At 34.3% G+C, this 22,386-nt stretch overlaps 2 protein-coding genes across 2 annotated transcripts; one reads left to right on the top strand and one right to left on the bottom strand.

The window, feature by feature from the left end:
• Positions 1 to 844: 844 nt before the first annotated feature.
• LOC108195373 (cyclin-D5-1) lies at positions 845 to 2,777 on the bottom strand. Its single transcript, XM_017362334.2, has 5 exons — positions 2,373 to 2,777; positions 2,196 to 2,282; positions 1,816 to 2,110; positions 1,589 to 1,722; positions 845 to 1,506 (listed from the first exon to the last, which is right to left on the bottom strand). The coding sequence occupies exons 1-5, from the start codon at positions 2,592 to 2,594 to the stop codon at positions 1,300 to 1,302; spliced, it is 945 nt and encodes a 314-aa protein (XP_017217823.1). The 5' UTR covers positions 2,595 to 2,777; the 3' UTR covers positions 845 to 1,299.
• An 11,619-nt stretch (positions 2,778 to 14,396) lies between these two features.
• On the top strand, positions 14,397 to 17,863 carry LOC108196711 (BTB/POZ and TAZ domain-containing protein 4). Its single transcript, XM_017364117.2, has 6 exons — positions 14,397 to 14,968; positions 15,468 to 15,769; positions 16,292 to 16,455; positions 16,629 to 16,935; positions 17,040 to 17,353; positions 17,578 to 17,863. Exons 2-6 carry the CDS (start codon positions 15,524 to 15,526, stop codon positions 17,705 to 17,707), a joined length of 1,161 nt encoding a protein of 386 aa, XP_017219606.1. The 5' UTR covers positions 14,397 to 14,968; positions 15,468 to 15,523; the 3' UTR covers positions 17,708 to 17,863.
• The last annotated feature ends 4,523 nt before the right edge of the window (positions 17,864 to 22,386 follow it).

The raw sequence follows: 22,386 nt of genomic DNA, 5'->3' as shown, positions 1-22,386 counted from the left end.
TAGTATCTGTTCTAACAAATCTCGAGATGAGCGAGAATCGAACCCAAGACGACAAGAGATAATCCCATTCAGATAGTCCTATAAGCAACTTTTACTGGAAGATCTGAATGCTAATGGTCTGAATTCTAATTAACTACTCATGCATTCCATCAGAACTGTCCAAGTGGGGCTATAAATGTTTTGTATCAGAAACTGTGAAATCATATGTTCATTGCCAGGCTGGGTGGAGCTATGATCACTATGAGGGCATGTGGAGGATGACCTTCATATGATCCTACTAGTTGAGTTCTTCCTATCTGGAAACATATATCAGAACCACTTTCTGTACCATATAAACCGCCCATCCTAGAATAGAGTCGGTTTAAGAGGGCGTAGGGCAGCCGATGCATCTCCATTAGGAAGCATAATTATGAACATGATCACAGACTTCCTGCAATATGCAGATTATATCTATGTATCGACTGCTAATGCTATGAATTAGTCGTAGCATAAAAGTTATTTCAGCTTAATGTTCTTACTTAGCATGAGATTTTCATAATCCGATTCCCCTAATGATTACATGACCCCGGAAATATAACAGAAATGATAATAAGTGAAAGGAGAAGAGAAAGCCTGAAGCCCCACTATGAAAAGCAAATGCCAACACTCAAACATAAATTGCAAACTTCTCCAACTTTTAAGCACTTTTTGATGGTCCAAACGGAACAGAAATATGTAAAACAAAAACAACTCTTATATATCTTTAATCAATCCTCTTGGCTTTCAGCCTGTTGAAAGACAAAGGAAGCATCCAGCTCCTTTCAAAAAGTAATGTGCATATCAAGATAAATACACCTTCTCCACATCAAACAAAATAAATAAAAAATATATATATAATTAAAAGAAATCCAAAGCTGCTGATAGTGGATGAGCACTGGCAAAATTCATCAGTAAAGCAAAACACTACACAGAATAATCACTCACTATAAACAAACAGTCTTGAATGGCCTTGTCAACTTCTCTTTGGCCCTCAACTTCCTTCAAAATTGGCTTTTGGAGTACTTTAGTCAGCTTCTTTACCTTATTACTATCTACTATAAAGTTGTCCACTCATTTACTGTTTCCTAACTTTCACTGTTTGATTGGTTGTCAAGCCCTTTGACAATTTTGTTGCTTGTAGAAATATGGAAGCTTCATTAGCTTCAAATCATACCATAATTTGGTAGATTATTGTAAACTCAGTATGCAATCAGGCAGGTAATTTAGATCAATAATCATCATTTAACCAAACCATTCAATCAATCAAAGAACAGCAATCAGTTATTGCCGGAAGATTTTCTGCGAAGGACCTTGGTTTTCGGAATCTACATTGTATGAAAGCTTCCTCTTTGTGCCAACACCTCCACAAGTGACTGAAGATGAACTCAAATGTTTTATCTGTAAATTAGTCGAAACCAAGGAATTCGGGGTCTTGCTTTTTTCCATCTCCAATTCAACCAATAAATTATGGCAAGAAAATATGTGTTCCTGTCAATATGCAATGCTGCTTAAATCAAGCATATTCACCAATGAAAAGTTGGAAGGAAAAAAAAAAGGAAACAATACTCACTTTTTCTAGAGAACCCCAAGAGGCAATTATATCAATCTTCAGCTCCATAACTGCTCTTGTTAATCGTTCATCGCTGGCTCCCAAAACTGCAGCTGCAGCGATCACAGATGGTCTATGATCCATCAAACTAATCTCTGTATCAATCAAACAAAGAAAAATGGATAATTTAGCACAACATATGCTAATCCTATATCAAAAACTCTCCTTCATTATATCAAGATTTTCACCTTTGATGATGGAGGAAACCGATTCCATGGCTTTCGACACCAAGTCTGTAGGAGGTGAACAATATCCAAAGAACTTGGTGATCAAATAGTGAATAAACTCGAAAGGGGTAATCAATCCCAATTTCCATTCCAGAGCATTCAGTACAAGTAGCTCCATTCTCTGAATCATATTTCCCTCAAAATTGAATTCATCTACATAATACTCACTTAACAAAGGAACCTTCCTTTCCTCCATTTTTGCTGCCAAGGATAAACATGCCACTGCCAGTAATCTGATAGCCCACACTTTCTCAATCTTAACACATCAAGAAATCACCAAAACAATTCATTACCATCTAAGCATCACTAAAACAAACAAAAAAACATGTGGAAATGCTTACATCAATGGATCTTCTTGAGAGAAACTGATCAAAATATGTCAATGACAAATAGGCTGTCCGGATATGAAACCCAAAAATCGACCTTGTCTGCAAACAAAAACAAAAATCTTTCATCAAAAACCATTAACCAGAGTTGATCAAAGATGGAAAATAAAAAAATTAAATAAGAAAACCAACATTGAAAGTCCACTTGATAGCATCCAAGCGAGCCCATTTCAGCTCTCTGGAAAAATCCGAGGAACCAGATTCAAAGGTGGTCTCTTTGTCAAACAACGTTTGCACAAACTCATCATCCGACTGAGACAAAGAGCTGAAATTATCATTAAAACAAGACTCATCTTCATGACAGAAAAGACTAGGCAGAGAAAAAGAAGTCTCAGAGCTTTTCTTCATACTCATAAAACTTAGTCAAGCCTCGAACATCAAAATTTCTGATTTTTAGCAACCAGGGTCTTCAAGATTACAACTAAAATCAAAGAATAAAGAGACCCAAAAAAAAAGTAAAAAATATATTTCAAAAAAAAATATAGGGAGAAAAAAAAAAGAAGAGAAGATGCAGGTGGTGAGCGAGAGTAGCGTATTTGGTGCCGCCAAATAAAACGGATGAGATATAGAGGGAGATTTCGAGCGGTTATGAACAGTGTGTGCACATAATCTATGAAAATAAAAGCCGTACGGAATGTAGTAATCTCCAGTAAGTCCAAATGTTACGGGGATTTTAGTTAGAAAGTGCTTTAGAATTGGGTAAGCTGATGTGTAACGCACACTCATCGTATCTTTTATGCACTTAAGCTCGCTTCCAACCTGTCACAACCCAAGCGTGCGCACCAACACAAACGTAATGTAACACTTGGCATTTCGTAGAATTCATGCACTTGCATGTTTTAACTTTTAACACTTGTGTCGAATTTAATTTTGGGTTGATTGTATGGATACAATCTTGTAAAATATATGAAAATATTCGAGCAATTTATATGATTTTACAAGATTTGGATTGATTACGTAGATTTAGAATAAATTAATGAGCTTTTGAAAATTTTGCGATATGATTCGTTAAAATTTATGTATAAAATTTCCTTCAAATTTTTGAGCCAGTAAAAAAATTAGGCCCGTCACTAAAAGCTAGAAAGCACCGTAGTATCACTACATCTGTAAATTCCGAAAACAACCGATTAGTAGTACTCATATCCACCCAATTCTAAAGTATTGAACCGAAAATTCATTAAATGTCTTAATTCTTTTTTTAAGTTTCAAATCTTTATTGCTTTGAATTGACTTAAAACTTGGTCATGCATTTATTTGAAAGATACGATTAGGTTTATATGCGGTCATACATTTATAGTATCGCCTCAAACATATCACACAAGTATTTACTTTCGAGAAATAATTTACACATGGCACAACAAAACTTGCATAAACAGATTTTAGGTGTGTTTGTCTGAGATTTAAGTTATTTTAAGCTGGAAAATGTCTAATTATGTAGTTACAAAAATTGATTTAAATTCAGAAATAAGTCAGAAACTAATTTAAAATCAGAAGTTAGTTTGAAGTACTTTCTCCCGTGACATAATTTTTTTTTTCTTTTATTAATAAAAATTATTCATAAATCACTTTTATTTTTATTATTATATTTTTAATAATTTATAAATCATAAATAAATCAAAATTACTCCAACAGATATTTTAAATCTCCAACCTATTACATTAAATCACGTTAAATAATAAATCACAATTTTAATCTTAATCTTAGTAAAACACGCTCTTTGGCAAGGAGGAGTGCAAACCGAGCATAATATTTTACGAACATTTTCTTTGGGAAGAAATTTTTATATACAATTTTTCAAGAAAAGATTGTTCTAATCTTATGCAGCATATTTTAGTAATTTATGATGCGTAACATGTCAAACCTGTCCGGGTTTCCTCTTTATTAGTGTTGTCAGTTGATGGACATTAAAATCAGATGCATATACAAAATGTGAATCAACAAATTCACGCCTTAATAATGTATTGAGCTGCATCATCTTCCTCGCAAACCTATGGAGACTAAAATGCTAGCAAGCTTATGGCAGTGTCAGATTCTTGTCGTGATTTCGGACGATTATTTTATTCACCCTTATATAAGTCGTCCTATATGTTTGGTGTTACTCTTGTTTTCACTTCTGACCTGATTTGTCCATTCTGGCTGGGAATGTTGCAAAATGTTGTCAATCAAAATTCTCATAATTTTCCAACTTCCCACGCTAGTAAGGCACATAAAATTTATGTAGGGGATTATATTGATAATTTTGAAATTCCTAACTATTGATCTAAACTTTTTGATAAAAAGAATAGAATTCATACATGAGAGAGATAATAAAATATATCCCCTCCATCCCAAATTGACGATCCTAATAATCATGTTTATCAAAGATGCTGCTTGCAAAAGTGACTGGTAGAGTAAGGATCTAATTAAGAAATCGTTGTGTCTAAAATTAAGACCTAGATCTAGGTTGTAGATCTAGGTTGTGTTCAAAAATAAATATGTACGGACTTGACTTCACAAAGTGGATAAAATCTTTTATTCTCTGAAAATATACTTCCTTCGTCCCAACAGGTTGTTTACGTTCACTGTTTGCCCGTATTTTGAGACTCTTATAAAGTATAGTTCGATAACGTTTTTTTAATATATTTTTTTTGTGAATATAAGTTCAAACGTCTAACTTTTTTCCAGGATTTTTAAAGAAAAATATATATTATAGAACTATACTTTATAAGAGTCTCAAAATGCGTGCCTAAAAGTAACGTAAATAATTTGGTGGGACCGAGGTAGTAAGATGTTTGTCTTTTGATAATTAATATTAGAGCTCATAACTTAGAGAGGGATTATGGATTTCGATCGTACAATATGGGAGCTCTCGATATGAACATATAAGAAAATACTCCTTTGTCAAGCTTTGTGTCAAAGTCTTCATGGTCAATCCAAATATCACATCACATAAATTAAAAACAAATTTTGTGAATATAAGTAGACTATATACTCCACTAATATAAAGATTTTTTTTTTTTTGACAATGCAGGCTTATATGCCTTACAACTTAGTATCTGTTCTAATAATTTTCGGGGTGAGCCAGAGTCGAACCCGGGTGCCCCGGGTCAACAGAGGATAAACCCACCACTGGGCTATCCAATCGTGCTCTGATATAAAGATTTTTAGGAAACAAATTTTGTGAATATAAGTAGACTATAAACTCCAGTAATATAATATAAAGATTTTTAGGTGTGTTCAAAATATAATCCGTGTGAACCAAAATAAAACTCAATTCAGTTATGTGTACTAGGTAGGGGTGAACATAAACCCGTTCAACCCACTAACCCAACCCAAACCAACCCTTTTTTAGGCCGATTAACCCGACCCGTTCAAAATCGAAAAATAAATGGGTTAATTTTTAAAAAACCCGATAAAGTTGGGTTGGGTCAGGGTTTTACGAATTTTAACCCTGAATTAACCCAACCCAACCCGATTATATTTATATATAATATTTACATACCTATCTTACATTTTTGAGTTTATGTCAATCATTCTTTAACCTAAATTTGATTTATCTAGGGTGTATTTATACATTTACAATAATAACATGAATAGTTTTAAGTATCTCGATAACTATAAAATGTAAATGATGACTTTTGGAATTCGAACATGGTTAATGATTTGTTAATGAACTGATATACACCTTGAGTTTTTTTCTTCCTTTCGCGATGAATGACTAAATTTTTATTTATTATTGTTTTCGCAAGTTCAACCCAAACCAATCCGACCCAACCCGAATTAATTGGGTTGGGTAAGGTTGGGTTACATAATTTTTTTTTTGTTAATGGGTTAAGTTTTTATCAACCCGAACTAATTGAATTGGGTCGTTTTTTTCTTAAAAACCGCCCAACCCGACCCATGTTCACCCCTGGTACTAGGCTCTAGCCGCACTACGTGAATGTCCCGTCACACACAGTGGCGGAACCAGGACTGTGAGTTAGGAGGGGCTGAAATACAACGGGTAAAACGAGAGCTAACTCAACCAGCAGATAAACTAAAGGATAAACACTGTGTCTGTGTGTCTTAACCATCATGACTATAAAGATTTCATATACTTTGAAGTCCAGATAAATCTTTATCCGCTCTCACATCATAAATAAAATTGTCTAACTGATTTGACAACAATTTCAGGTTTAGTATAGAGAAATTTTTTAGATAAAATTGTGCAAAGGCAGACAAGTTTTGAGTTATTCAAACTTGAAAGTTAATTCCTAAGATCCAAAGAGCCAATACAAAGTACTAGTTCTATGTTTCCTTCTATGAAACGGTTATGCATGTCTTCGAAAATAGGATTAGTAACCTGTTAAATAAACTCCAACAAGCTCCTAGCACCTCTTCAAAAATTTAGGAGCTCTATTTGCTTCCTCAACAATGAAAAGTGCACTCTCCCTCTTACCTATATTTTATATTATTTTTGTTATGTACAAAGTACTCAACATGCATGATACAGTTTGTATGTGTGCAAATTTTAATAACAGATATAGATAGAGAGTATATGTAGGGAATACTGTTGTAGTTTGTAGGTGTGCATATTTTAATAACAGATATAGATAGAGAGTATATGTAGGGAATACTGTTGTAGATATTGTGTAATTTTACCTCTTGAATAGTTAAGAGTTGATTGTTTATATTATTTTTGGAGAAAACTTAAGGAGTTTGTTGGAGTTGCTTTGAGTGTATCTGTTTGAATGTATTTGTTAATTAGACTCCCTTCGGACTAAGTGTCTTCTTTTTTCTTTTTTTACAATAAGTCCCTCTCCATGACATTTATAATTCAGCGGGGGCTAAAAAACACTATATTGAAATCACTAATTCAGCGGGGGCTCAAAAAAAAATTTACACTGTTTTCTCGAGATTAGGGGGGGCTCTAGCATCCCCTAGCCCCTCTCTGGTTCCGCGACTGGTCACACAACGTTGGACCCGTACTCAGTTCGCATAGGATGCCATTTTATAACTAGCCAGTTTAAATCTTTATTTTCCTGCATAAATGATTTGTCGACACAAATTAATTTATAATTTTTTTATCAGAAAGGGAAAAAAGAAAATACTGTTGGCGAGGAGGAAAGGTACACGTGAGCATGATTACATATGGGGGAGAAATGGAAGGGAGCGGACTCACGTGTTGAATGAAATGGGCCCTAACCAACATTAAGGCTTATTTTATTTACTTCAATAGCCCAGTCCCCGACCGGGGACGCTCCTCGTGTCATATCACACTCCTTTTCTTACACACTATTCTTTAATTATTTTATTAATTTTTTGATTTTATATAAATTTTTAGTATACCTGAGATTCAAAATACAAGGACGACAGAGGATAAGCCCTTAACCACTTGGGTTATCCAATCGTGCTCACTAATTTAAATTATTAAAGTAATTGAATCTGTTAAAAAGTTCAAAGTTTACATACCCGTGGACTGGGCTAGAATTAGATAGATTTTCATGTAGAGATGAATTAATATAAAATCGAAAGTACTTCTTTCGTTTTAAATTACATGTCCAGCCTTAAAAAATCAAATAGTTTGACAAAAATGAATTGAAAAGAGGTGTATTTAGATAGTAACTAAATTCCCATTTACGAGTCAAATCGATGCTATGAAAATTATGACTACTTCATGATTTAATTTGTCTCTATTTTAGTTGTTTTGGACGGGTATATATATTCGCGTAAAATTATATTCTATAAAAAGAATCTCACTCATATGAAAAATACCACATAAAATATTTTGAACCATGATCTATAGAGAAGTAAAATTAACTTATGGAGTATTGTTTTCTCAAAAAAAAAAAACTTATGGAGTACTGTGTTTCGTTGGTTTAAATTAGTTGAAACAAATGAGATGAAAATCCAAGAATGTCATGAATTATATGTAAATTTTGGTATCAGTATAAAAAAATTTATTTTTTAAAACAAGATCCGATTGTGGATCAAAGTTTGTTCAGCGAGTCACGAAGTAGGGCTGGCAATATCAAACACGACCCGAACACGATCTGAACCCGACCCAAACCCGTAACCCGATTTACTGAGACAAAACCCAAAAATGACACGAAAATCACCTGTTTTGACACGAAATGGACCCGACATGACCCGAAATTCTAATTTTGTTTCTAGTAACTTCAATTTTCAGTTTTATTCAATTTTAAGTGATTTTAACTTGACCCGAAATCAACTCGAAATTGACCCGATTGCTGACACGAACACGACCCGTTACCCGAAACTGCCACTCCTATCACAAAGGAGTGAATAACCGCGGACCGTAGTGAAACGAATGAATGCGGTGAATTTGAGGAGCAATATGGGAATGTGCGATTATGGGATATGGATGATGAGATGAGAGTATTTTTAAACTGTTTGCACGGAAGTTTGGGCTTTGACTGCCTTCTGTCTGGGACATCTCCTTTGACTCGTGATACTACTCTCTCTTATCTTTGTATTTTCCACGTCATACTTTGAGAATTTCAGATTTCTGTAACAAAATAGGTTTTCTCTAAAAGTAATTTTTTTTTTGGGAATTTACCAAAATACCACATTTTCTAAATTTTTTTGCGATTTTACTATTTTTTGAAAATATTTGCGAATACTAATTTTTCTAAAAAACATTTGCAAAAATACGATCTGCAACTTAATGCAACCATATGCAATTTCAGTTAATTGACCCCGCAGGGGTTGCAAGTATGGTTGCGGTTGCAAATATAGTTGCATGTGATTGCAGCAGGTTGCATATAGTATTTTTACAAATATTTTCAAAAGTTTAGTATTTTTGCGAAAATATGTAAAAAAGATGTAGTATTTTTGTAAAAAATATTTTGAACTTGGGTAATTATGAGAAAACCCTTTTTTTCAATCTCCTTTTGTCATTATTCTAAAATAGATGATTAATCCATCTTTCAGAATTAAAATCTTCAATTATTTAATTAATCATTCGAATAATCTCCAATCAGTTTAACTAATTTCTGAATAATATGAACTAATATAACCAATCATATTGGAGCAATACCATGTTAAAATTTTGATAAATTTTACATAATCATTATTTTATATAATTTATATAATTTATTAGGTAATCAGTTTTAAGCCTAACACGACTAATACAGGACTTCAGCTCCTATATAAACTAGTTGAGAAGCCGCGCGTTGCGGCGGCCTATAAAAATTTTTGGACTATAATTCATGGTGAAAAAATGAAAATAAATTTCTACACGTAATTAACAATTTAAAGCTCGACGAATCTTAATTTTATTTGTGTTTTTTTAATCATGTTCTTACATTGTCACCTTCCTCCAATTTTTTTTGGATTGGTTACTCACAAAAACATCTAACTTAAATCCGTGAGATAGCGGTCTATAACTACCCTTACTTGTAACAAACTTTATTTTTTAATACTGTATAAACATGCTTCACTTAAAAGTTGCTTGAACGGAGCAAATAGATAATGCATGAATAATATTTTCTTATATACAAAATAAATTATATAAAAATTAACAACAACAAATATGTCCGATGAACAAAACCAACAAATATACATCACTAATAGTTATTCTAGTGATATCATCCATCAATATCATGTCAAGATTATATTCTTCTCCCGTATTTGAATTTGTCGTCTCCCACATAGCGGTCTATAACTACCTTTGCTTGCAACAACCTTTATTTTTTTAATATTGTATAAACAGCCTTCACTTATCATTGCAAAAGAACGGCACTACCGAGTTAGAAATCGAGGAAGAGAACTATCACCAGAGAGAGGTAGAGTTGTGATGTTGAGAGAGAAGAGGTTTAGATGATTCAAAACCCTGCAACCTACAGGGGTATTTATAGGTGCAGAGAGACTTGTGTGCTACTTTTTCCCATAATTAAATAATGCGAAACAAAATCAGATTAAAACTTTCAAGATACTGTATTCCATAAATAATCTGAAACAAAATCATATTCTGATACTTGCTTCTAATATATCCAAAACTAAAAAAGGTAGTTCTAATTTTTGATATTTTTCATCCAAAAATTTCAGAAAATTAGAAAAATAGAACGGAGCGATGTGAGAGGCGCCACCTACACGCCCCTCGCTTCTCCTTTATATAAGTATATTGATTTATCAGATTGGGCTTCTAGTTTCGTCAAGATGTGCTGACTGGGCTGCTTAAGCTAATGGTATAGAGTGACAGGATCCAAAACCTCGGGCCTTTTAGTAGAAAGGAAAACGACGCAAAGGTGAACGAAATTTTATTTAAAAAATTGCATTATTATCATTATTAAGATCCATAAAAAAAAAATTAATTATCAAACTCATCACTGAAATGAACAAATGGTATCAACTTCATCACTGATCTCCATGGGGTCTCAAATTACTCACTAAATTCGCTTAATGGTATCAAACTCATCACTGCCGTTAAAATAAGTAACGGAGGTTAGACAGAGTGACAGATTGGCGGTTGACGTGGCACGTTAATAAAAATGACTGAAGAAAAACAAATGAAAGAAAATAAAAAAAAGTAGAAAATAGAAATGCCACATAATTTAAAGTCTATATATATGAAAATAAAGTATGCAAACTTTTTAATAAATTGATTTTAGGATATAATTATCTAAATAAACGCATCGAACTAAATTTTAATATATAATTAACTAAACAATTAAGATTAACTTTTATGTTTTTATTAGATTATAATTATTTTTGAATAATATTGAAATGTTTTCTCTTTTAATAAATTATTAATTATTTTTTGCCAAAATTCACATAATTAAAATTTATTAAAAGAGAAAACATTTCAATATTATTCAAAAATAATTATAATCTAATAAAAAACATAAAAGTTAATCTTAATTGTTTAGTTAATTGTATATTAAAATTTAGTTCGATACGTTTATTTAGATAATTATATCCTAAAATTAATTTAATAAAAAATTTGCATACTTTATTTCCATATAAACTTCAAATTATGTGACATTTCTATTTTCTACTTTTTTTTATTTTCTTTCGTTTGTTTTTCTTCGGTCTTTTTTATTAACGTGCCACGTCAACCGCCAATCTGTCTCTCCGGCTAACATCCGTTACTTTTTTTAACGGCAGTGATGAGTTTGATACCATTAAGCGAGTTTAATGAGCAACTCGAGACCCCGTGGAGATCAGTGATGAAGTTGATACCATTTGTCCACTTCAATGATGAGTTTGATAATTAACCAAAAAAAATAATTTATCAAGCGGAACCTCTAGGGATTCAAATAGAGTTCATTGTTGCTTTCGTTTAAAGATGATAAAATTCCATTGAACTCGGTTCCTAAAACGGAAAAATAGAGAGAGCTTGTTAATGTTCTACTCCATCCCTCTCACTTTAATAATTTTATTTGTTAAAAAACATTTACAGAATGTTTGTTTCCAGGTTCAATACTACTATACAAGTCCTCATGTCAATTTTGCTGGTAACTAACGCAATTTCCACAGCACAAACGATGTTGATTTTCAGTAAGATTGAATGAAAATTTAGTCAGCATTTTTATATTGCTAGTGTGACGATAATAAAATATCACAACTAATATTTTTTGTAAAAATCATAAATAAAAATATTAGTGTAGTCTTTATTCAATTTTTTTGCATTAAATCCTTGTATGTAATAAATATAATGAGCAATCAGCAAGTGAAAAATAATATTTCATTAACTATCATCAACTTCGAACAACGACCCCGAGGTAAAGCTACTCCCTCTGTCCCCTTCATTTCTTTACGTTATTTTTCGGCACGCTTTTTCACACTCATTTAAAGTATAATTTCATGATATATTTTTTGAATTTTTTTTTCGAATAGAAATTTGATATTTAAATTTTTATTCAAAAAAGAAAAATTTTAGAAAAAAATTATACAACTATACTTTATAAGAACCTCAAAATGCGTGCAAACAGTGAACGTAAACAATCACGGAAAACGTAGGGAGTATATGTTAGTCGTCCCCAAGGTCCCGGGTCGATTTTCACCTATATCAAAATTTAGATATCAAACAGATATTATGGAAAAAAAAAACAACTTCGAACAACGACCCGCTATCAACTGCTACACTAAGATGTCATCAACAATCTATACTGTACTATAATAAGCCAACATGGGTATAATTTGTAGTCCAAAGTTTTAGTTATATTTTTTGGTTTGGTACTCTCCTTTTGGTAATACAAGTCTATAAATGTGGAGTCTATTAGTATTATAAACAGTTTCAAATACTAAAAACACTCATAACAATACATTATCATATAATATTTCATTAAAAAAATTATAATGATGTTATAAATAAAATTATAAATATACAATTTTGAATATCTTTTTTTAACAAGAACCTTCATATAACTCCTTTAAACTTTAATGTGTTCAATTTCAATATACCTATTACATACTCCTTTCTAACTCTAATCTTAAAAATAATTGTTGTAAAAAAAAACCAAGATTACAAAATTACGTTGAAATTCGATTGATTAGATTACTGAATCTTTCAAAAGATATTACACAATCGGCTATGTTTGGAAAAGATTAGAATTTTCTGATTTTTTTTTATTTTTTAAATATATGTGTACTAAATTCGGATTAAATTAGGATTTGTCCATTTTTAAGTAATCGGGAGAAAATATAGTCAGTTGAATAATATAATTTAATTAAAATTCAATTCATTAATATTAAAATATTAATAAAATGATTTTAAAATTTAAATTATAAATAATAAATTATGAACGCACGGGTTAAAGGCTAGTACGTATACATTTCTGAGGAGAATATAAGACCGCAAACATGACAATTACAAATTCGGAACACCTAACGTTTACTCTACAAATATTTTCATATATTATTAATAAATATAAGAATGTTATTAATAAAAACTTTTTTTTCTTCATTCTCTCTCAGGCACACTCAATTCTATACATTTTTTCCACGGTTCAACACATATTTTAATATTATTATAAAATATAATTTATAAAAGTAAAGTTCTATGGAGACCACTTTTATTGGAGACCGTAGAGACCACTTATGTTCTGCAATCAAAACACTATAAAATACATTATTTTTTGAAGTATATTCAATAAATATCATGTATTCATTAAAATTGTTGAAGATCATCTATGTTTATAAGTATATAATGTATGTTCTGCAAGTTGAACACTGTCCTGCAAACTAAATATTTTTCGTAGAATATAACATTTTGTAATGTTCTACATACGAAACTTATATGATATTCAAGATTTTAAAGTGAAATAATGATTTTGTACAACATGATGTGCAGAACTATACGTTTTGCAATGTTTTTATGCAATATTTCACTTGCAGAACATAAGTGGTCTCCACGGTCTCCAATAAAAGTGGTCTCCATAGAACTTTACTCTAATTTATAATTTATTTTTCCTGAATAAAAAATTAAGTAATAATTATTTTTTAAGGAAATTTAAAATTTATATAAATACTAAAATGGGTGCAATTGAGAGGAGACAACAATCAGAATACCCACGTCCCATTTTAGTTGTCACATTAATATTTTTGTTGGTCAAATTGACCAATTTTTGATTAAAGATTATAAATCACTCACTCATTATTTTAAAAAACTAAAAATTACATTTTAAAGTAGATTAAAAATTATTTCCGATGACATATTTTTTTTTATTTTGTTAATTGATAAAATATTAATAAATTTCGTCAATTTGACCAGTACAAAACTAAATGTAAGAACTAAAATGGGACAGAACTAAAATGGGACAGAAGGACGTTGAGTAGAAATTTTTTCCCAGCACAGGTTCTGATGTCTCGCCCTGCCAAAATTGACTGCAAGGCAACTTGACGCTTAAAGTCCCCGGAGCCATCAGTAACTTTGCTACTTACAAAAGAGCCCAATCAGAGGCCGCGACAAAGACAATCTAACGTTTGATATACGCACGTACATTTGAGAAGTACTGTTCGTTTCACACCAGCTTGTCTTCCGTTCAAGTAAAATTCGCAAGCACCGCGCGTTTCATGCACCGCGTGATAAAACACCGTCAATCCATACCCACTACTCATATTTACATCCACAAATAATAAGCACACTGCAAGTTGTAAAAATTAGACGGTGGAGATTGAATTGCTTGATCGCATGTGAGCTGTAAAACAAATCTTTTCATTCATTGCACAATTGCACTCCCATTTATTTATCTCATGATCTTTTTTTATCTCTACCTGTCTTCTTATATATAGACACAGACATGGCGTTCGTATTAATTATGATCTCTATGTTTTAGCTTCTTGTAAAAAAATCTCGTCTCTCTCCTGGGCGGCGGCTGTGCCTCATAAATCATAATCCATCTCTCTTTGACGTGTGAAATTTATTGTGGATTTCTGAGGGTTTTTGTGTGATTTATTTCTCAGGTTTTATTTACTTGATTTAATCAAGACATGCGCACAAAATTCATATTGAGGTTCCCAGAGAGAAGAGAAAAGAGATTACTAGACTCTTTAAATTAAACAGTTTGTAGATTAGCCATAATTACCAGAACTTGTTAAGAAAAGGCAGAGGCATTTGTGGTTATAATTTGATTTGGAAGTCATTAGAGGGTGCTAATTTGTTTTTCTGAAGAGACCATATTGCTTTGGTTAATGTTGTGTAACATATATTTCTGGTGCATTTTTAAACCAGCCTATATGTTATCAATTTCACCAACATTTTGACTTCAGGCCCAGGATCAGTCTTCTGCAAATTTTCTGAAAAGGTTAGTTTGATCTTCTTATGTTGTTTGTATTGATGATGGTCATATGTATCTGCATAATTAGTATCATTAAACACCTGTTTCCTGTGCTGATATGATTAAGATGTTGGATTAAGGGATGCATTATCTGTTTCTTGATTACTTTATAGGTCTATTATATTTTTGGCTTTAAATATGATCAGATAAAGTTTAATTTTATCTGTACTTAGAGATGTTTCGTTTTGAATTTGATGACACAGAGAATTGATGCTTAGGATTCTTCCAACCTGGATACTGTCCTTCATAACTTGCATTGTTTCAGCAAACTGCACTAGATAGTACTTATTTTATTGCAGACTTGCATGTGAAATTGGTATATCTGACATCTGTGTGATGCACAATCATTATGCAATTATAAAAAATTATAGGTTAAGAAGAATTTGTACCTGTTCAATTGGCTTTGGATCATTGTTTAATTAAACAAAATTTATCGAATTTTTAAAATTATCATCTGTATTTTCAGAAATTGGATTGATCTGATTAGTCTTATAGTTCTGCGGGGCTTAGCATTTGGTCGAGATGGATAATAATTATAGCTCAACCCTGAAATCTGCGAAAGAGATACCATTTCCACCTCCATTACCTGGTAGAGTAATGGCCAGCTATCGTTCAAAGCAGACAACCATGGGTTGCTCATCGAGGAACAACTTTGTCTGCACAGCTAAGCCGAGTATGTGGGATCGTCTTTTTGATGAAGGTTATAGAGCTGACATTTTGATCCATACAGATGGTGGTAATATCATCTATGCACACGCCAGTATTCTCGTAAGTTCTGCTACAGATAAATATTGTTTTTATTCAAAATAAATAAGGGTAGTTTTTATTTATATACGAGTGTGTGAAACACACACACAAAAGAAGAAGAAGAAGAAATTTAGTTAAGCCACTTGATACCAGATACTACACATGTTTGCTGTTTTGCTGTGTCCAGCGCCTCTAGGCTCTGGCACATAACAATCTGGTTTTTGAATAATTAGTGCTTCAAGTGAGCTTATCATTTCATCTTGCGAATCTCTAATTTTTGTATGGCTAAACGTGTTGTTCAGTTATTCACTTAGTTGGTTTAATCTCAATCTTATGTGGTTCTTGAATGTAACTGTGCCTCCATTGATCTTATCATCTTGTTCGAAATAGTTATCTGTACTTGCAGGGTTATCAGTTATGTGTAGTATATTCTTGGTTTTTCTTTGTATTACTTGTAATAGTGAAGGGCGTTGTTCTGTTTAGATTAGGATTTTGTAGCTTTATTTTTAGCTTTTACACTTACTAAGCAAAATTTTTTAACAGGGAATGGCTTCTCCTGTTTTGAGACAAATGCTAAAGGAATCACCAGGGAGAGGCCGATGGAAAACAATCTCAAGAAAAGGCAGAGGCCAACAGAAAGCAATCTCAGTTCATGGTGTAGCACACGAGGCAGTTCGAGTTTTTATTCGCTTTTTGTACTCATCCTGGTAAAGCTTTTCCCAGTGTCGTTCTTTCTAAGTTGACCTGCAACATGCCTTCTTTTTAAGGTCCATTTTGATAAATGTTTGGCTACTAATTAAGATCCTCTGCAAATGTATAATTAATTTAAGCTCTTATTATGTACATTGACCGTGTTCTTTGCTTAAACCCCTCCTTGCAGCTATGAACGAAAAGAATTGCTGGAGCATATCCTACCTTTGTTGGTACTGTCTCACACATATATGGTTCCACAGTTAAAGCACATTTGTGAAAGGCAACTAGAAAATGGATTTCTAACCATTGATAATGCGGTTGACATCTTTCAACTTGCACTTTTGTGTGATTCCCCTCGGCTGACCCTCATCTGCAACCGCTTCATCATAAAAAACTTGAAGGCTGTTGCTGCCACTGAAGGATGGCAAGTGATGAAGGAGAGTCACCCAATTCTAGAGAGTGAACTTTTGGAGTCTATGATTTATGATGACGCTGTACGTAATTCTTTTTTGTTTTGAAATGCCATAGCAACTCCCGCTAAAGTTTCTACAATAATTCACACATAATTTTATTTTTGTTTCAATGACTTATAATACAGGCCCAAAAGGAGAGGAGGATAAGGATGAACAATAGGAAGATATTTTCACAATTATACGAGGCAATGGAAGCACTTGTTCATATATGCAGGGATGGTTGTCAAACCATTGGTCCCTATGATAAGGTCATTAAAAAGAATCAGTTGCCATGCAAGTACGAGTCTTGTAAAGGATTAGAAGCTCTTTTCCGTCACCTATCTGGATGCAAACTAAGAGTTCCAGGTGGCTGTAAACATTGCAAAAGAATGTGGCAGCTTCTAGAATTACACTCTCGTCTTTGTGCTGATTCAGATAGATGTAGGGTTCCTCTGTGCAGGTGGGCATGGCACTCTTTATTTATTTTTCTTCATTGGATCTTCTCTTTATTTCCCTCACAGCATTTTTTACGCCAGTCTGAGCTTTCAATTTCATGTTCAGCCTCACGGGATGAACTCGTTGAGAGCACTCTGGATTTTATCATTTTCACTTTACTTTTTAGTGTTAAGCTCATACCTCTTGTTTCTTTTTCTCTCTAAACCTAAAAACTCATTCATATCGCAGCAATTTTAAGCAAAGAATAAAGCTGGGGAAGAACAAGAAGGACGATATTAAGTGGCAGATATTGGTGAGAAAGATCGTGAGAACAAGGAGCATTACAGGAGCTCCATATTTTTCATTGGCATGTAAATGATGGCGAGTGATATATAGCTTTTGTAATGTAATATACCAAATTTTAGTCGCAGAAATGTTTTGTGTGGCATATTTTGAGATCTAAGCAATCCAGTTACACTCAAATCTTCTTCATGAGTGTGGGTGGAACTATTAATTGATATGTATATTCGGAAAAGTGTATGAAAGTGTTTGGCAGAAATAATCTTTATTTACATAAAAATATAGTATTTTTATAAAATTTTGCAATACAAAATTTGACATAAAATAAAAGGTAAAGAAATGGCTGGGACACGGATCTTCAACTTATGAAGAGCGCGTTTGCCTGATCTCAAAATTGTGACTATATAGTAATATTAACTTATTAATGACTTATGAATTATTAAAATTTTTATAAATCAAACATTAAAAATCTATGCATAATTTATAACTTCAAATTTTAAATTAATTAATATTTTTCAGCAAGTAAAAAACAGTTTTAAACTTCTGACTTAAAACTCACACGAACAGCTCAGATACAAAAGAATGACTCATTTTTTTCAAATTTTGTCTCCACGTTGTAATCTACATATCCTCCTGCAGCGATCCAGTAAGAATCACTCGAAGCATGAGGGGTAAGTGGTAAGCACAGTTGAAGTTAAATTATGTGTATAGTTATGTATATAACCGTCTCACGCTACCTTAAGCTCTTTAGTACTTGATTACATGTGTACAATTATACCTTAACTTTGGTTTCCTACGGCAGTGGCATTTCATCAGTTAATTGGTGTTCGCTGTGTTATTTACAATCGTTCCTAGTTTCTACAGTAATATTCTTGCTTGCCTACTTACTCTATGATCAGAAGGAAAAGTAACCAGAAAGATAAGCACATAACTTTCAATAATAATGTTGTCAGGCTTTGTTCTCTCTTAGTGCTGAAGAGTGAGAGACCTCCCGAAACTGATTTTGGTTAAAAGGCGTATTACAGGACAACTTAGTCTGTCTAGGATTTTGCCTAGAAACCTGCCGACTAGCTCCATAGCCAATTTTTACAACATTATAATTAACTAAAGATCTCCGACAGATGAAAGTCAGTGAGTATCCTGTTAAGTTAGCTGTTAGCATCTCAAGATCTCCTTACAAGAGCTCTCGAGACCTATCCTTGCAAGAGTTATGTTATCAGCTCACCTAAAATCTTAAGATGTTTAACAACGAGCTTATTTGGATCGTGTATTATATTTATCATATTCTTGCCTACCTCCAAGAACCTTTTCTTCAATCCTTGCAGTATTGTTTTGTTGGTTACTTCCACCTGCCCATTGGCTTGTGGATATGCCACTGAGGATTTAAGATGTTTGACTTTTAACTGGCTCAACGCCTCCTCGAAATCCTTGCCAATGAACTGAGACCCGTTATCAGTGACTACCACCCGAGGTACTCCAAATCTGAAAACTATAAACTCCATGAAAAAGTGAATGACCTCCTTTTCCCGGATTCTAGCTAAGGCCTTAGCTTCCACCCACTTGGTGTAATAATCTACTGCAACAATAATGAACTGTTTCTGACCTGAGCTTTTAGGTAACGGGCCCACCAAGTCCATTCCCCACATGTAGAAAGGACATGGGGTTAAAGAAGGGCTAAATGCCACCGAGGGTCGATGGTTCACAGACCCAAACAACTGACATGGTTCACACTTCTTAGCATATTCTTCGCAATCCTTCCTCATGGTTGGCCAAAACAACCCGTGTCGAACCATTTTCAGAGCCATGTTTTTTCCTGCCAAATGTTCACCACATATTCCCGAGTGAATTTCAGTCATAGCTGTTTTTGCTTCCTCCTCGCCCACGCATTTTAGTAATGGCTCTAAGAGGCTTCTTCGATATAGTTGGTCTCCAATGAGGCAATAGTTGCTAGCTTTGAAAGCAATCTTTCGTGCTTTATCCTTGTCCGTCTCTACCAAGGTGCCTTGTATGTACTGTTGTATTGGGGTTCTCCAGTCCTCAAATGCTTCTATAACACATATCTTTACTTCCAGAATGGATGGTTGATCCAGCTCTTCAATATATACTGGGTCCGTGACTTTTGAGTAACTTGATGTGGCGAGCTTGGATAAAGCATCGGCCCAATGGTTCACAGATCGACCCACGTTGTCCAACGTCCAAGAATCGAATGTTTCTAGGATCCTCAAAGCCGCCTCTTTGTATGCCAACATTCTATCATTTATTGTTTTGAATTCTCCCATAATTTGCTTTACTACCAGCTGAGAATCACTGAATATATTGATGTGATGAACCTCTAGATGTTGAGCTAGTTTGATGCCTGCCAACAAAGCCTCATATTCTGCCTCATTATTGGTGGCACCAAACTTAAACTTTATAGCTTGCTGGATCTTAAATCCCTCTGGACTAGTCAATATTATCCCTGCTCCTCCGGATGTTACTGTTGAAGACCCGTCTGTGAATAGAGTCCATACATGCTTTTCCCCCAGTGAGGCTGTGATGCTTTCTGTTGTTTGGCCGAAATTGCACTCAGCTGTGAAGTCTGCCAAAGCCTGCGACTTGGTGGAGCTTCGAGGCATATAATCAATGTTAAATTGACTTAACTCAATTGTCCATGCTGCTAATCGGCCAGTCATGTCTGGTCGATGCTGAATCCTTCGTAACGGCTGATTTGTCATTACTAGGATTTGCCTCCCTTGAAAGTATTGTCTCAACTTTCTACTAGCCACTATCAAAGCAAATATCACCTTTTCAATTTTTGAATACCTCAATTCAGCATCCTTTAACAAATGACTAATGTAATAAACTGCCTTTTGCTCGGTTCCCACTTCCTTGACGAGTACAGCTGCTACGGTACCATCTGAAGCTGACAAGTAAACCTTCAACGGTTCACAAGGTTCTGCTTTGACCAATATTGGTGGGCTTGTGAGAAAATTCTTTATCTCTTTGAAACTAGCCTCACAGGCCTCACTCCATTCAAAAGAACTAGACTTCGCCGCTTGTTTTAAGGCCTCATACAACGGAAGACTTTTCTTGGCCGATTGGGGTATGAAGCGCCTGAGAGCCGCTATACATCCCATTAACACTTGCAAATCCTTCAAGGATCGAGGTGTAGGCATTGACTGAATGGCTGCAATTTGCCCCGAGTCTGCCTCAATGCCCCTTTGGGTCAACAAGAACCCCAAAAACTTGCCCCCTTCTAAACCAAAAGAACACTTAGCGGGATTCAAACGTACAGAATTTTCCCTTAAACGACCAAATGTTTCCCGAAGATCAGTTGTGTGACTACTTGCATGTTTTGATTTAACAATCATATCATCCACGTAAATCTGCATGTTTCGCCCTATCTGTGGGGCGAATATGTTATCCATTGTGTGCTGAAAAGTGGCGCCTGCATTTAACAACCCAAACGGTACAACAGTATATGCAAAGACCCCCCTGTGAGTAATAAATGCTGTATTATCCTGATCCTCTGGAGCCATCTTGATCTGATTGTAACCCGCAAAGGCATCCATGAAAGTAAGCAACTCGTTGCCTGCTGTAGAGTCGATTACTTGATCGATATTAGGTAATGGATAGAAATCTTTAGGACATGCTCTATTGAGATCCGTATAATCGGTGCACATCCTCCATTTACCATTGCTCTTTTTAACCAGAACTACATTGGAAATCCACTTGGGGTATTGGACTTCTCGGATAAAACCTGCTGCTAACAGTTTATCCAACTCTTCATCAATAGCTTGCTGTTTTTCCAACGAAAATACACGCTTCTTTTGCTTCACAGGCTTTACGCCCTCTTTGATATTGAGCCTGTGAAGTGCAACTGACTCTGGAATCCCGGGCATATCTTGTGCACTCCATGCAAATAAATCCGCAAATTCCTGCAAAATTTGCACCAGATCCCTTTTGACGTCTTCTGACAGATTCCTCCCAATCTTTACTTTGTGTTCCAGGTTCTTTGGATCGATCACCACTTCCTCTATTTCCCCAACCGGTTCACAAACCGGTTTTCTGTCTTGGGCCGGTGCCTCTGGCATCGGCTCAACACCTACCTGGTTTATTACTGTTTCCCATGATCCTCGTGATTTCCTTTTAGGAACCACATTATAATAGTAACATTGCTTAGATGACTGCTGATCTCCTTTAACCTCCCCTACTCCATATTCAGTTGGAAATTTCATCTTAAGATGAGGAATGGACGTGACGGCCCGTAATGCTGACAGAGTCGTCCGTCCTAAGATAGCATTGTAACTGCATGATGCGTTGATTACATGGAATTTCGTCATCTGCCAGACTTGGTGAGGTGGTGATCCAAATAACACTGGAAGATCAATTACACCAATGACCCGTACCTCATTCCCTGTGAAGCCATAGAGTGGAGACCCCTTAGCTACAGTCATTTTACGGTCTCCGAGGTCCATCCTTGCATAAGCATTCTGATACAAGATGTCCACAGAGCTACCATTATCAATAAGGATCTTTTTTACCACATTGGTTCCCACTTTAGTGGTGATTACTAAAGCATCCACGTGTCCTGGTACTACGCCATCCACATAATCTGCGTCTGAGAAAGAAATCACCGGCGACGGATTGCGCCTGGGCCTCTTGCTATCCAAGTGATACACTGAATTCCCCTTATTGAACTCGTCCTCTAAGTGAACCCCACCAGAAATAACATCAATCACCCTTTCCTTGTCAGCACCTGTTGAACCGCCACTGTTT

Source organism: Daucus carota, chromosome 7, assembly GCF_001625215.2.
Source record: "Daucus carota subsp. sativus chromosome 7, DH1 v3.0, whole genome shotgun sequence".
Classification (NCBI taxonomy): domain Eukaryota; kingdom Viridiplantae; phylum Streptophyta; class Magnoliopsida; order Apiales; family Apiaceae; genus Daucus; species Daucus carota.
This window is presented reverse-complemented; position numbering and strand designations above follow the sequence as displayed.